This window comes from Euphorbia lathyris, chromosome 6, assembly GCF_963576675.1.
Source record: "Euphorbia lathyris chromosome 6, ddEupLath1.1, whole genome shotgun sequence".
Taxonomy (NCBI): domain Eukaryota; kingdom Viridiplantae; phylum Streptophyta; class Magnoliopsida; order Malpighiales; family Euphorbiaceae; genus Euphorbia; species Euphorbia lathyris.
Window position 1 is genome coordinate 18,715,426 of NC_088915.1, and position 17,009 is coordinate 18,732,434.

At 34.5% G+C, this 17,009-nt stretch overlaps 2 protein-coding genes across 2 annotated transcripts; one reads left to right on the top strand and one right to left on the bottom strand.

Moving 5' to 3' along the window:
* Nucleotides 1-1,694: 1,694 nt before the first annotated feature.
* Nucleotides 1,695-8,940, top strand: LOC136232725 (protein root UVB sensitive 1, chloroplastic). The gene is made up of 8 exons (XM_066022098.1): nucleotides 1,695-1,907; nucleotides 2,079-3,352; nucleotides 3,471-3,746; nucleotides 4,189-4,245; nucleotides 4,546-4,744; nucleotides 7,275-7,381; nucleotides 7,537-7,713; nucleotides 8,333-8,940. The coding sequence occupies exons 2-8, from the start codon at nucleotides 2,570-2,572 to the stop codon at nucleotides 8,615-8,617; spliced, it is 1,884 nt and encodes a 627-aa protein (XP_065878170.1). The 5' UTR covers nucleotides 1,695-1,907; nucleotides 2,079-2,569; the 3' UTR covers nucleotides 8,618-8,940.
* Nucleotides 8,941-10,484: 1,544 nt separating this feature from the next.
* Nucleotides 10,485-15,965, bottom strand: LOC136232727 (probable fructokinase-5). Its single transcript, XM_066022099.1, has 5 exons — nucleotides 15,749-15,965; nucleotides 13,904-14,314; nucleotides 12,164-12,298; nucleotides 11,953-12,069; nucleotides 10,485-10,692 (listed from the first exon to the last, which is right to left on the bottom strand). Exons 1-5 carry the CDS (start codon nucleotides 15,920-15,922, stop codon nucleotides 10,558-10,560), a joined length of 972 nt encoding a protein of 323 aa, XP_065878171.1. The 5' UTR covers nucleotides 15,923-15,965; the 3' UTR covers nucleotides 10,485-10,557.
* Between the last annotated feature and the right edge of the window lie 1,044 nt (nucleotides 15,966-17,009).

The following is a 17,009-nucleotide window of genomic DNA, read 5'->3' on the forward strand; positions in this document are numbered from 1 at the left end:
ATGATATTTGGATTGGTAAAAAGCCATTATTGGAAGTTTGTGAGTCTTTACCGCCCTTAGAAATTCAGAACTGGAGGATTGCAGATGTGGTGGATTCCGAGGGTGATTGGATTTGGTCAAAATTTGATTCTTACCTCAGTCAGGAATCACTCCTAAGAATTAGAGGAGTTCAGATTAGTAGTAAAAGGGAAGACAGGGATAGTTTCTGTTGGTCCTTGACGAACAACGGTGCCTATTCTTGTAATTCGGCTTTTCAGGCTTTCTATCAGGAGTTGGATACTTCGCACCCAGGGGTGTGGAAGACGATTTGGGCCTTAAAAGTGTCGTACCGTATTAGAAGCTTCCTGTGGCTAGGGGTTAAAAATAGGTTGCTTACTAATTCTGATAGGAAAAGGAGGCATTTGGTGGAGTCTGGAGCTTGTGGCAGATGCTCTCAGAGACTGTGAAAAAAGTAAAGAGGTTTGGAGGAAAGTTCTCCCTATAAATGTGCTATCTTCTTTTTTAGCCCACTCTGAGAATGATTGGTTTGTGGATGAGATTAATGGTAAATTTTTGGCTGAGTTGAATCAGGGTGTTCTCTTATTTGTGGTGGTATGCCATCAGATTTGGAGATGGAGAAATGAAGAGATTTTTGGAGGAGAAACGGTTAGGTTGCCTAATGTATTGGATTTCTTTTCCAAAAAGATTTGCACCTTGGTCGATAGCTTCGTTGAGGACCCTTTGGCTAGGGCTATTCAGAGGAAGGAGGTCCATCTCTTAGGCCGGTGTAAGCCGAGTGAAGGTGTGGTTAAGCTTAACACTGATGGCTCTTGTCTAAAGGACGGGAGAATTGCCGCAGGAGGGGTTCTGAGAGATGATGGTGGCAGTTGGGTTTCTGGTTTCTCTCAGAATTTGGGTATAGGTTCGTCTTTCTCTGCAGAGCTTTGGGGGATTTTTTTTCTGGCCTTAAGCTAGCAAAAAAGCTGGGGGTGAAGAAGCTTCTGGTAGAGTCTGATAACCTTGAAGCGGTCAAAATGATATCAGAAAACAATGCTATTTGCCTGAATAGCCAAAATTTAATCAAAGGTATTAGAAGGATTGGCTCCTCCTTTGATTTTCTTAGCTTCACTCATATTTATAGGGAGCAAAATCGAGTAGCGGACTGTCTTGCGGTTGAAGGTCATTCAAGGATGTTGGGTCTCTCAACCTTTTCTTCTCCTCCGTTTGTCATTTCGTCTCTGATCTTGGATGATTTGGTGGGGGTCAGTTTTCCCAGACTGATCCCGGGTTAAGCGGATGGTGTTTGTTTGTTTTCTTTCCTTTCCTACCAAAAAAAAAATTCACTTAATTAAACGGGTTAAACGAGTCAATTCGTGTTAATCCATTTAATAAATGGACCACTATGATCTTGGATGATTTGGTGGGGGTCAGTTTTCCCAGACTGATCCCGGGTTAAGCGGATGGTGTTTGTTTGTTTTCTTTCCTTTCCTACCAAAAAAAAAATTCACTTAGTTAAACGGGTTAAACGAGTCAATTCGTGTTAATCCATTTAATAAATGGACCACAGCATATTATCTCGTTTATTAAATAGATCGTGTCAAAATTAACTATTCACGGATCCATATTAAATCGATACAACCTGGGTTTATAACCCACAACTCATTTTGAGATCCCTAATTTTGTAGGTACAAAATTAAAATTTAGATAGCAAGTGTCCTAGAAGCTAAAATGCAATTAGTACTCTTAAACTCCAACAACTTTTTTGCATGACAAATTAGCAATTTTGATCTTCGCCCTCTCTTTTCTACTCTTATTATTGCCGCCTTCTTTTATCTGCCAGTCGCTACTCATACACTTAACCATCTTCCCCGGAACAAGGAAGACCTTCCTGTGATTATTCCGGTCACACGCCGCCACAACAGGAAAAGGTAGAACCTCGTTACTCTTGGAGTTTGCATCATATAGTATTTATCTCTTATAAGTTTGTAATTTTCATGGGTCATTAGGTCTAGTTTTCTTAGAAATAGATTATGTTGTATCTATACATTGGGTGTTTGTGAAAAATGAGCAGAAAATAATTTATTCACCTGCTTTTTCAGCAATTGTAATCTGGATATCTTCTTGAACGGTACCAACTTGTCGTCCTGCAATTCGTATCGCCTGTCTAAGAAAATAGAACAACATGGAGGAGCTTAGGTCTGTCTTCCGCTCACATTTTATGTCTTCTTGAGGCCTGAATTAAATGTTGACAACAAGGTTTCTATTTAGTGGTGCTCAATTGGAGTCCTACTATTGTTTCAAGTAGTTTAATTTGGGAATTGTGAAAATATGACATAGTTAATTGGGATGACATTTGGATGAAGAACTATGTCAAGAAGTTGGTGAGCATGTTGATGGCTCTATGAAGTTGAGTTTGAGATTCTAGAAGTTGGTTTTCATGGTTTGGTTCTGAAGTTCCTGGTTTGAAATTGACCGCCAATTCTAGTTTTCTTGATTCAAGCAAAACCAAGGTAATCTATATTTCTTCTACTTCTTTAGTAAAAGCTAGACGTTCCTTTCTTGTTCTGTTGTTAAAGAGAGGAAAGATAAAATGAGCTGCAGTTGCACTCCCTTGTTCCTTTTGGGAACATGGGTGTCTCCTTCTATTGCTATGAGTTCGTCACCAACTACTTCTGGTTGTAGTATTAGTAAAAGAAGCTTCACTGTGGCATCATTGCCTGTTTTTCTTCCTCGTCCTTCAACATCACTATTTTGCGTGGATGCTGTAGTTCGCATAAAGGCATCATCAGATAGTAGCACCAGTTGTAATAAAGAAATATCAATTACCAAAGCAAATCCATTTTCTTTTGATTTTCCCTTGGAGAGTGGTGGTGGTGGTTGGAATAAAAACAACAACAACAACAACAACAAAAATAATAACAACAATCCTGTTGATCCATGGTGGTGGAATGATGGAAGTATTGGTTCAGAGAGTCATGATCCATTTGTCTGGTTGTTATGCTGCTCTGTGGTCTTCTGGAGCTTCATCCACTTACAATTGGCTTCTTCTGCACTTGCACGGGCAACACTTTCTCAACAAGAAGAGGTTGAGGAATCTGTTTGGGAAGTTAAAGGAAGCAGGCGGATTAAGCTCATTCCTGATCTCTTCAAGGATGAATTTGTTGTTGCTCCTTCGTCAACGCCATCAAATTATAATGCATCATCATTGTCGCATATTGGTGGAAATTTATGGCTACAATGTAGAGCTCTCTTCACTCGCCTCATGCTTCCTGAAGGATTTCCTCTCAGTGTTACCTCTGACTACTTGGATTACTCTCTTTGGCGGGCTGTTCAAGGAGTTGCCAGCCAAATAAGCGGTGTTCTTGCAACCCAGGTATACACCATTCTTGAAGTATTATTTGTAAGCTTTTTCTTTACATTTTTTTTCTTTTTTAGGTGCAGTTTTGCAGTCACTATATTTGTTTATTTATTTTCAATAAACATATAATTAGGCATTGCTTTATGCTGTTGGATTGGGGAAAGGTGCTATTCCAACTGCGGCGGCCATCAATTGGGTCCTTAAGGATGGAATTGGATATCTAAGCAAAATTTTCTTGTCCAAATATGGACGCCATTTTGATGTCCATCCTAAAGGTTGGAGGTTGTTCGCTGATCTTCTGGAAAATGCTGCCTTTGGATTGGAGATCTTGACTCCTGCTTTTCCTCATCTCTTTATTTTCATTGGTGCTGCTGCTGGAGCTGGACGATCTGCTGCTGCTCTTATCCAGGTACCTACTGATGCTGTTATGTAGTGTTAAACAAGACCAACATTTCTAGACTTGCTATATTTCATTACTCTTATGCTTGTACATGATTACTTCAAATTTTACTGGCTACTCCCATGCAATGGTCCTTGTTAATCTTGACATCGGATAATATATTAACAAAAGAAGTCAAGGAATTTTTGGAGTATTTCTTTAACATGTATACTTGTTGTGCTCTTCACTGTCCTTTTGGGTGTCTTTTCAATCATGTAAAAGTTTCAAATTATGTCAGGTAAATGCTTTCTTTGGGCTCTTTTTTTTTTCTTTGGTGTAATGTTTTCTTCTTTCATGGTGTAGTTTCCTAAAGTAAAATGCTGTGTTCAATATTGTCTGATTTCCTGATTACAATTCTATATTTAATTTGATGTTATAATTTATAAAGGTGCTGGAATTTTACAATTTATAGGCTGCTACTCGGAGCTGTTTCTATGCTGGCTTTGCTGCTCAAAGGAACTTTGCTGAGGTAAAACATGATTACTTTGAGTTATTTTAAATTCAGGATGCCTTTGGATAGAAGAGACAACACAAGTGTTTTTTTTATTTTTATTTTTTAAAAGAAGATAAAAGTAAAAGTTAGATTCTGGTACCAATTAAACCTCCATAGTGGAGGTGGAGATTCTGGGTTCTAAAACAAGCCCCTGCACTTCCCAATCACATGAATATAAAAATAAAGTTGGATTCTAAGCCGATAAATGTTCTGAATCCCTTGATGCTTTGACCTTGGTGTATAGGTTTCCTTTCTAAAAGCAATTTGTGGTTGTAGGTGATCGCGAAGGGCGAAGCTCAAGGAATGGTGAGCAAGTTTATTGGTATCGTGCTTGGTATAGGATTGGCTAATTGCATAGGCTCTTCTATTCCCCTTGCACTTGCTTCTTTTATTGTGGTGACGTCGATCCACATGTATTGCAATCTGAAGTCATATCAATCCATTCAAGTGAGAACCTTAAATCCCTATCGTGCAAGTAAGTTATATATTTTCTTATATATCCTTTCTCCCAATTGGAGTATGTTGCTTGCTTCATGCTTTTCTCATCAAATTAGTTTGTAAAAAAGAAATGAAGTCAATGCGTCGCACATAATTGACTTATCCAATCACAAAGACTTGGCAGTATTATCACTATGATGCAACACTGATGGGATTTCATTGGTTTTATATCATTTACGTTTGGTATATATATTAGTTCTTCCATCTCAAAAAGATTGTCAATGTTTCTATTTTGGTCTGTCCAAAATTATATCCCACTTTCCTTTTTAATATTGTAAATATTTTTTTTTATTTTCTCAATATGCCCTTATTTAATATACATTGTTAGTTACAAAACATAAAAGAGATTTTTAACTTCTACTTGAAACTATGAATTGAATTGACCAATAATTGTCAAATTTATGTAGGGGGTATTTATGCATTAAGAAAATTAATAGCAAAATTTTGTTCGTAGGCTATCTTAACTATAATTTTTAAAGTATGAAAAGGCTAAAAGTGGATTGTCTTTTGGGACGGAGAGAGTAATGTATTTCAGACCTGGACTTCGATTTCTCTAGCTATGTTATTTGCAAGGAAGTCAGTCGAATTTCAGCGGAGGCATTTGGGTTACAAGAAAACATATACCTTAGCAATTTGTGATTTGGAACAAGCACAGATCATTAGGGAATTGAAATGCTGAAAATAGCATCCTGCACATCCATCATAGGCATATACTTCTGAAGCTCGTTTATATTCAGGATCAGGAACATTTTCTCCATAGAAAGGAAAGAGAACTTAATACTACTTTTCTTGACTAGGAACCTACAATTAAGAAACCGTTATAGCTTATCGATTTTTCTTTTTTATGATATTGTGATATTTATTCTATGTAAATATATTTCATTCCAATGAAAAGATACACAGAAGCCTGACCTTAAGTTAAACAGCAAGGTTCAGCCTAAAAAAGGAATTCTACTACAGGAAGGATACAGAAGACTGAGGGGCATGTTTAGAGTTAAAATGGAAAGGGTCATGGGTTGTGTAGTTGAATTATCTTTGCTAAGCTGAGTGAGTGGGAAGCTCTATGGCTTCTAATGATTGATTCATTTGACACTGGTTGAAGTGAAAATATCAGTTTATTATCATCTCTGAATGAACTCTATGTTAAGGAGTTGTGTTGTGTAACAAAGTAGATATGCATTTTCTGTTGTGGGCTTCTCACGTTTTCACAAATGCAGTAGTAATAACTGGAATATTTATCAAACTAAGAAGAAAAACTTTCAAGGTTTGAAAGGGGCAATTGTATTTGTTGTTAAAGTTTAAGCAAGGGGTATCCTTCAAATTTTTCATTGTTGTTTTTGAACCTTTTTGAACCTTTTTCACTATTGTTTTTCTATATTTTTAAATTTTCTATTACTTTTAGGAAAATATATAAGCCAAAGAGTTGTGAACTATACATCAGTTGCATTTGGAATACCTATTATTTACCTCTTGAATTATTCAGTTTTACTTTATTGAGTTATCGAACTTCAATTTTGTTTTATTGTGCCTTCAAACTTGAGTTATTATTTTAAGTCACACTGATCTTTTTGATATTTTAAGCCACACAGAGGGTTAGTCTAGGAATGACATTCTATTGTTACAAGAGTCCTCAATGTGATATAGAAATTGAAACTTGACAATTTAATGTAACTCAAAACAAAAAAATCGAGGGCTGAATAGAACAAAAACTGATATTTTAGGGACTTAATAATTTGGAATATATGTTGTTTTAACTTTTAAGGAGAGAGTTTGCTTTTACTCAGCAAAAATGATCACAGAACAACACTTGGTCAAGTGTTTGGCATAAAATGATTCAATCAGTCCTCTTGCAAAGTATTAAATCCTCATATTAGGTTCGTAGGTTAGGTGATGTAGCAGCAGTTTAAGTTATTCCGCTGCCTTTTATTGACTAGCTCATTTGTTTTGTCATTGCCATTGGGTCAACTGATCCACCGCATACCCTTATAGTTGAGAAGAGTTGGCGAGGAGACTAGTTTTAGATAAGACGTAAATTAGATAAAGGTACTGAGATTGGACATGAAAGTGCAAATTCAATGCAATTTGAATCTATTTAGACAATATTCACATTCTTCTGGTAACGAGTCTAGCAGAACTCAACAATGCTCAGTCAAGGTTGTTACTGCTCATTCAAGATCATGGACTATTTGAATTCCTTATGGTGATCAAGTTAAGCTCAGTCCAGCTCCAGTATTTGAAATACCATATAGAGCATAGTTCAAAATTAAAATTTAAGACTCAGCAGTCAGCACAGATTGAGTTAAATTTTAAGTTCAAGCCTTAAGTTGAAATGAAATGACTTTGAGTAATGCACTTTGCTGACTTGGCTGTGCTTGGTTGCATCTATAATTCTAAGTTTTAAAATTTTAAGATTGAGCTGTGACTAATGGCATTCGGCCTTGGTGTCCTCATATTCCTACAGTAAATGAGCTCATCATGTAATAGAAACTGTTCATTTTTGTTGGCAGGCTTAGTTTTTAGTGAATATCTTCTCAGTGGCCAAGTACCTCCAGTTAAAGAAGTTAATGATGAGGAACCACTTTTCCCAGCTCTGAATATTAGTCTTAAAAGTCAAGTGAGTTGCCTTCTATTTCTTATCCTCTTGTAAGTTCAAATTCCTGGGTTGAGATAGTCAAAAAAATTCCCAGTCATGAAAAATGTTGTATTTCTTATTGTACGACTGTGCAAGTCACTTTATACTTATTGTGTTGTTGTGGATATCTCTTTCAGCTACAATCAGTTGTACTGTCTCCTGAAGCAAAGCTTGCAGCTTCTGAAATTGAGAGGCGGTTGCAATTAGGGTCAAAGCTCAGTGATATTGTAAACAGCAAGGATGATGTGTTTGCATTGTTCAATCTGTATAAAGACGAAGGCTACATTTTGACTGAGCATGAGGGAAGGTTCTGTGTAAGCACCAACTCTACCCGCTTCTTCTTTAGTTTTTCTTTATTTATGAATCTATATAGTTTCTCCCATAGTTATTAAAGGTGCAAGGCGCACTAGGGCGCAAAGGCGTCCTGGAGCCTTGGTGCACAGCTTAAGGTGCTGACGCGTGCCTGGGCGACCCAAGGTGCACTAAAAGAATAAAATTATATAGATACGTAAATGATAATATTTAAAATGATAAGAAATTGTAAACTTTAAAATCAAAATGCAATAAATAGGAAATCATGTTTTCTCCTGCTTCATCTCAACTTAAAGAGCATATTGAGGTTTAAGTCTAATTTGGTTTCCCTTTCTCACCTTTGTACTTCATTATTTTTACTTCTTTCTTTTTGTATATATATATGTGTGTGTCTATATAGTCCTTTCGTATCTGTCTCGTTTTTCAATATGATATCTTGCTACTGTAACTACTGGTCAAGTTCTTCTTGGTGTTGCATGTCTTGAAATAAGTAAAAAACCCCATTTGTTTAGTAGCAGAAAATGGGAGTACAAGCAATTATTTAGAGAAAGTCGTTCCCTGTTCTTCTCGGTGTTCCTTTTACGCTTACTAGTGTTTATTTCGTTTATTGACCGGAATCAGGTAGTACTTAAAGAAAGTTGTTCAGCGCAAGACATGCTCAAGGCAGTATTCCAAGTGAATTATCTGTACTGGTTGGAGAGAAATGCCGGACTTAAAGCAAGAGGAACCTCAGTTGATTCCAGAATGGGGGGATTGCTACAGATATCCTTGGAATATATGCAAAGGGAATTTATCCATGTAAGAAACGATAGTGTAGCAACGGGTTGGGTTGTCGACGGACTTATTGCAAGGCCTTTATCAAATAGGATATGTCCAGGTAATATGACCTCTTTAACGGCAAGTTGATGCGATCTTCAGGTGAATTCTATTGCACAACATATGAAGCAAACTGGTATAAACTTCCCATCCTCTTCATATGTTGTCGATCCATTGTGGCTTTTATTGAACTACTCTTGCTGCAAAAATGCTGTGTTCTGTCGGTAATCAATCTGCTTTTACAGAGCATTCTGATTTTTTGAAACGGATGAATAGGCAGTTGTTTCTCTGCATATATATTGTCATTTTACAGAGTTATAGTCCATGTCGAAGGAAGCTTTTAGAAATGAATTTTAGTGTTTACATTTTAGTTATTCTGTACCTATTTTATTTACAAAGAACTTTTCCCTTAAGTAGGGATATAAATGGGGCGGGGCGGGGCAGGGCAGGGCAGGGCAGGGCGGGGCAGGGCGGGGATTCCTGACCTATCAGGGATTCCGCGTCCCCGTCCCCGAAACTTAAACGAAGACAATTTTGTCCCCATCCCTGCAAGACCTGTTTCATTCTGTTTTTTTTACATATAAAACTTTTATTCTATATGAAGAGATGCTTTTCCAGATACTTAATTATATTATTTTTTCTTTTGTTCCTATGAATTAATCTTATAGATCAAAATTTATTTCTTCATCTTTTTGAAAAAAAAAGAAGAAAAAAAAGTCTAATAGCAAGGAGAAACAAAAATTAGGGTAAAAAATAAGAGCAAGTCTGCAATGGAAGTAAACAAAACCATATTAACAACAATTCGATAGCTTGAAGTGAGAGAAGATATGAGACGTAGAAGCCGCCCTGAGAATAATAGAATATATATAAGAATAAAAAAAAACAAATATTAAAAGAGGAATTAATCGGAGAGTCCGTGGGGATTTCTGTGGGGCAATATTAGGGACAAGTACGGAGATCCCCGCAGGACGGGATACCTATATCGGGGATAAGTACAGAGATCCCCATGGGACGGAATACCTATATTAGGGACATGTAAGGAGATTCCCACGGGGTAGGATATCTATCTCCGTTTGCAAGGGGACAAAACAATCCCAATTCTAATAGGGGAATTTCCATCCCGTTTGCAATCCTACTCAAATTCTTACCATAGATGTCAGAATTCATTTGTTTAAGTTTGTTCTCATCCTAAAGTCTTTTCTCAAGGTTACTTTTTCCTAATTTAACAATTTTGATAAAGATTTTGCAAATTAAATGTCTATATGTAGTTGTGATAATTGAGCTAATTTTACGAATTTATAATTTCGTATTTAAAGAGTACCTACTGAAAGTTAAATTTTTTTTTCTTCAGGTTTGTAGGCTTATTTGCCAAGATAAACTCATTTTATAATTACCGATTTATTCTTTTCTTCTCTACATTTCAATTAATGTGAACCCAATATTTTACCAATAGCAGCACTATTATCTAAGTTAATTTTAAAACTAATAATATATTTTTATAAAAAAGAAAGTAAAATAAACTAGTAATATTTCAATTTAGGACATTCAATTGTTATTAGTAAAGGTTATGGTCACTTTGTTTTTAACAAAGTAATCCTTACTTTGTATCTTTTCACCATTGGATGAATTCTACACTTCATCATCCAATGGTGAAAAAAACAAAGTAATGTTTACTTTGTTAGAAACAAAGTGACTATAGCTTGCACCATTGTTATTTTATGCATCTAACAAATTTAGGAGATCCAAAAACAAACATCAAAACTCTGAAATAATGAGGTATTTTATCTAAAATTTAAAATTTTAATTATATACTGTAGTAAACTTTTATTTCACATTTCTTTTTCCTAATCTATTTTTTTATTTCATGTTTCTCATGGTATAATGAGTGAAGAGGTTTCTGCAAATATATAAGAAGATGAGTACTGAATAATGATATTAAAATTATTTTCAATGGAGAAAACTAAACAAATAAGGTACTAGAAATTGAACATAAAATGGAAATATTGAAAACTAGAAAATAATAATAAAAATTATTTGGGAGAAGACTTAATAAGGGCAAGAGCATCAGATTCAGAAGGAAGAGCTGGAATTGCTCCTTTCTTTGTTGTGCAAATTGCTCCACATGCATTTGAAAATGATAGTGCCTCTTTCAATTTCTCTTCATTCTGCAATTTTATTATATGAAATTAATAACATTTATCATATTTCCTCAAAACAAATAAATTAAAGTAGGCTTAATATATAATTACACATCCGAACTTGTAATGTTTTGCCAGTTTGACATTCTGTACTTATATTTTGACCTATCATACACTTATATTTTGACCTATCATACACTTAAATTTATCAATTCAGATATATTAAACACTATTCAGGTCAATCAAAGACATCTGACACAACATGTAACTTGGAATATTCCAATAATAGTGTGAGATATTCAAAATTAATAAGTTTAGATGTATAATAGGTCTAAATTGACAAGTTTATGCATGTGATAAGTCCAATATAAGTAGACATGTTTACGGGCTTGGGAGTCACCTAGGCCCGTAGCCAATGGACCAAGCTTGGATAAATTGGCATTAGGCTCAGTCCAACCTAGCTTAGGCCCGCCAATTCTAAAAATAGGATGGGTTTGTCCGACAAGGCACACTCCCGTTTACTTATTAAAATTTATTTATTTATATATTAAATATTTTTTTTAAATATAACTTTTAATTTTTATTATGATATATATATATATATCATAATAAAAATTAAAATTTGATAGTCTGAATGCATCATTTGCTTCCATGAATTTGTTCAAAAAAGTTGATTGGTCCTTAAAACTTTGAAAAAGTCAAGTCTAATAGCCCTTCAACTTGCTTAAAATGTAATCAATCGATCACTCGGTTGCAAAAAAGTAAACTGCATGCAAAAGATGTGCCCCACGCGTTTTGAAATGTTATTACATAATTGAGATAATAGATTCAAACATATTCAAAATGAAGTTCTTATTTGTTCAGTTGTAAAACTCGTCCTTTCTGATATTAGAACCCAATATCCTAACCTTTCAAAGCATACACATTTACTTTTTTGCAACGGAATGATTAATTAACTACATTTTAAACAACTTAAGGGGGCTATCGGGCCAATTTAAGCAAGTTGGGGGAGGAGGACTATCGGAACACTTTGAAAGTTCAGAAAGTCACTCAAGCTTTTTGGACAAGTTGACTGGACAAATGATGTACACCTAATTTTTTTTTTTTTTTTTTTTTTTTATATAAGCTTACTGAGCTTGATATTATTTTTTTAAGTTAGAGCCCAGTCCAGTCCAAACCGGTCTAAATTAATAGTAAGCTGGATTGGGTTTAGCCAAAACCCCATTGGCTCGGCTCGAACCCGATCCACCTTGACCCATAAATAAGTTTAGATGTATAAAAAAGTACCTCAAAAATAGAAGTGTCTTTGGCAACAGAAAGCAGAAAGGAACCAACAAAAGCATCACCAGCTCCAGTTGTATCAACTGTTTTCACTGAATACCCTCCAACTTTTCCTTTGAATTTCTGTAAAATAAAATAAAATTAATTCCAATTATATTATATTTTAATTAAGTGATTAATTATATATTAAGAAATTTAATTAAAAAAAGAAGTATGCCTTAGTGAAGTATCTGCAGCCTTTCTCTCCATCAGTGACCAGAAGCAACTTAAGCTTATCATGCCATAGAGAAAGAACAACTTCTTCCTTACTAGCATCTCCTTTTGTCAAAAACGACACTTCATCATCACTCACCTGCATCATCGTTAATTTTTACTTAATTTATCACTAATTTTAATTAATTAGTCCATTAATGTAAAATTAGTCTTACCTAATTATATTGGGTTAACGATAAAAAAAAGTCTCCTATTTTATTTGAGTGAGTCACAATTAAACATGTCCATCGGCTTACTGCCAACCCAGCCCAGCCCATCTAAACCCGTTTTTTTTTTTTTTTTTTTTTTTATATGGAGTAGTTTAGACATACCTATTTAATATTTGATCCAACCAGTGGCGAATACAAGATTGTTCGGTTGGGGGCCGATTTTTCACGTGGTGTGTAAAATTTGTTTTTTTCTAATTCGGTTTCTAATGGAAAAAAATCGGATTTAGAAAAGGCCTAATATGTGAAAAAGATTAGAAATTTAGACTTAGAGAGAGCCTAATAGGCCCAAAAAAATTTGGAATTTTGGATTTAGAGAGGACTTAACGGGACTTGGGCCAATTTTTGGGTACTAATATAGCACCCGAGCTAAATTTCTTGAAAACAGAGGGGCCGGAATCACCAGAACCTTAAATTTTATGGAGACTAAGACCGAAACTACTCATGACCATGGTGGTTCCGGCGGCCGGAGAGACCCAAGCTCTCCGGCCCCCCTCCCCCCTGTCTCCATCCTGGATCCAACTAAATTCTTGAGATTTATTTCAAAAGTTTGAACTTGGCCCAACCCGCCTTTATATTGTATTTATTATATTTTTTCTTCTTAGCTATATTTGATTTCTTATTATTTTTATAATGGTTGAGTTTTATTGAATTAATCAATTTGCTTCATTTTTTAATTAGCAAAAAGCATTGTGAGACCGCTGATCATTTTGGTGCATTGAGCCTCTAGTATTTCATTATAACATATTAAACTCCCGAGTTTTTATTTTTGGCCACATTAAGTTTCCAATGATTAGAAAAGTAAGTTTTTAATATAAAACTAGAGTTAACATAATAGTACTATTCATTTAATCTGCATTGAAAATTTGCATTTTTAATAGTTTGGCAATTTTTTTATACATGTGCAATGATTACAGGAAAACTGTAATTTTTTTATTTCGAACTATAAAACATATCATTTCAAATACAGATGAAATGAATAACACTCTATTAACTGAGTTTTAGTTCACAACTAACTAATTTGGCAAATATAAACTTATTGTGACAAAAATGAAAGATCAAATGTTTTAGTACCAAATTAGAACGATAAGGAGCATCAGAATGTTTTTTGCCTTTTTATTGCTCATCGACATAGTTTAATTTTTTTAAAGATTTTAGAATTAGTTTTCTTAGCCTAGCCAGTCTATTCCGAATCCGACTTGAATATAGTGTGGAATGGATTCGAACAAGGTAGTTAAGTGTCAAGTCATATTAGATTAGATATGAGCCCAACTCGGCCCAACTCATAAACAGGTATAGTCACAATTATACCTTAACGTTTTTAAGGGTTCAATGTTGTCCTCGTGGTCTTTATTCTAGTTCGGATTGCCCTTTTTCAAGTCATTATCAACGAATACTACCGACAAATAAAAATCCGTCCGTAATTTCCACAAAATCCTTTGAAAAGCGATAAAAAAAAAAAAATAGAACTGAATTACCTTGATGAAATCAGCTTCATTCCAAATACTTTTAATCCCATCTCTAGCAGCATCAGGAGAAGGCCAAAGAGGCAATCTAACATTAGGATCATAAGATAGCAAAATCCCAGCTGATTTAGCAGATTTCATGGCAGCTATATGAGCAGATCGGCAAGGTTCGCATATCAAACTGATCGATCCGTAGTGAAAGATCTTCGCCTTTTTTATCAAATCCATGTTGATTTCCGATTCCTTAAGAAGCATATCCGCACTCGGATTTCTATAAAACATAAACTCTCTTTCTCCGTTCTTCTTCAATGTCACAAATGCTAACGCGGTTCTTGCTTCTTTATCGAAGCATACTCCGGAACTATTCACTCCGTTAGTTTTCAATATGTTCACTAGCATGTGCCCGAATTCATCATCTCCAACCTATCAAATTATTAACAATCATATATATATTTAGAAGAGAAACTAAATTTATTTACTCACGGACATTATGTTTACTTACGGAAACTAATGGAACTAACAAGAATTACTTTTACGATGGATACTTGCGTCGCCAAACATAAGAAATATGTCCGTAATTTCATTTTCTGGGACGAATTTGACACCACGATGGAATTGGTGACGAATTTTGCTGTCCCGACTTTTAATAAAGACACAAAACTGTTTTTCTTACTAAATTTTTCTCCATTACCCGAATAGATAGATTATGATGCATTATACTCGTTGATGCGTGTGGGTCCCATACATATGAGATCTAAGGGTGAAGGGATGATATGTCGGTCCACAATGCCGGGGAGAAATAAAATAAATTAGAATCCGCAGTAAACTTGATATCATGATAGAATATGCGACAAATTTATATGTTAGATGTTTAGTTTCGATAAAATTCTGCAACTTTTATTACATTTTCGTCCATTGACTCCCATATATTTATTTCTAGCTACTCAATCATATATAAATTTTTGTTCTACTAAGTATAATTAGTGACACGATTACATATTGAATGCAATTTACCACTTCATGCTTCCGTTCTAATCCACATGGCATGACACATCTCAAATTAGCTCTTCCCGCTATGGGCAAATTATTAGAAGTACCGGGTTCTCCATGTCAAATGGAAGACCTTCCATACATATTTTGACACGTGTAACATGGACCCACGTATATTATAAGAGGCCCCACTATTTTAATTATTACATGGGGTCACAATACACGTGTCCAAATGTGAATTGGAGGTCCTTCGAGTGACATGGAAGACCCGGTGCTTAATATAAGAACTCCCCGCTATGACACAATCATTTAATGTATCAATTTCCGTTAGTGAGTCCTTTAATTATGTTACGTCATGTGTATAACCTAAATTACCAAAACTTATTTCTAAAAAAATGGGTTAAATGCAATATTGGTCACTGAATTTATATGTTTGTTTCAAAATGGGCATTCAACTTCAATTTGTCTCAATAAAAACACTCAAATTTGAGTTTTGTCGCAATTAGGCCACTCCGGCTTTCAATGGTTAAAATGCATCGGAATGATATCATGACTGACACGTGAGCATGAGTTAACTCAGATATCTAACCGAAATGACACGTTGCAGCCACATGTTGGTTATTTTTTTTCCATAAAAATATGTGTATAAATGGATGTCATGTATCGTTTTGGTCATATATCTGATTTGACCCATGCTGATGTTGACGTGATGACCTAATTGAGACAAATCTCATTGAAATTGATGGGATGACCTAATTGAGACAAAACTCAAAACCGAGTCATTTTATTGAGAAAAATTGAAATTAAGTTCAGTTACGAAGCATTTAACCCCTAAAAAAGAGAGAGGAAGAGAAGAGTTGTATTGACCTTTCCAATGAAAGCACAAGAACCACCAAGTTTAGTAATGGCGCAAGCAACATTAGCCGGAGCACCGCCGGGAGCTTTAATAAAGGCACCGGATTCCGCCAAGGAAACACCAGCTACATCCGGCACAAAATCAATCAGCATCTCTCCAAAGCTCACTATCGATGGGCTCGTCATTTTCTTTGATATATAATTGGATCTTTAATTTGCCCTTTTTCTGTTTGTGATCACATATAAATATACAGAGAATCTGCAATTAAATCTTATCTAAAATGCTAATTAATTTTGGTTTATACCCTATTTAGAATAATTAATTAAATTATGTTTAGAAAATCTGAGATTCAGTTGTAGTGTATACCTATTCTACCTGAGATGATGTAATATTTAGAGTTTATACCTATTCATTCGACTTTAATTTTACTATTATCAAGGGATATATTTCTTAATTAACTTTTATTTATTTTTCAATATTTTTCATAATTCAAATTATTCTGATAGCCCTCTGAACTTGCATAAAATGTTTAGTTAACTCCCTGAATTTGCATAAAATGTAATCAATTGATCAATCGATTGTAAAAAAAGTAAGTTAAATACGGAAAATGTATTCCACGCATCTTAGAACGTTATTACACAATTCAAAAATAGATTAGAAAGGAAGTTATGACTTGCTTAATTATAAAACTTGTCAACTCTAATATTAGAACCGCGTACTATAATATTGATCGTTTTACTTTTTTTTAAGACACGTGCAATATATCTTTCTAATTTAAATTACTTTTTTTTATAACCGAGTGATCAATTAATTACATATTGGCGTAAGTTTAGGGGGCTAATTGAATATTTTATATAAGTTAAAAGAGCTATCGGAATGCTTTGAAAATTTAGGGTTCAATCAAGTTTTTTAGACAAGTTGAGTGAGCAAAAGATATATTAAGCTTATAAATTGCTTTTTCTTCTTTGTTTACTGTTCATCGTTTCTGTATTTTATTTACATGTTAAATATGTTATCATTATTTCTAATAAATTTTGATTTCTTCTCCTTTCAGTTTCAAAATTTTAACTAAATTTAGGCTCCGTTTGTTTAGAGAAAAATATTGTATTTTGGAAAATTTTATGCACAAAAATAAAATATTTTTCTGTGTTTGGTAACAACACTGAAAAATATTTTCTGGTGTTTTGCTACAACACTGGAAAATATTTTCCAACCACTAAATATAGATTTTCTGTATTTTTTTTATTTTCAATTGTATATATAAAACGCAAA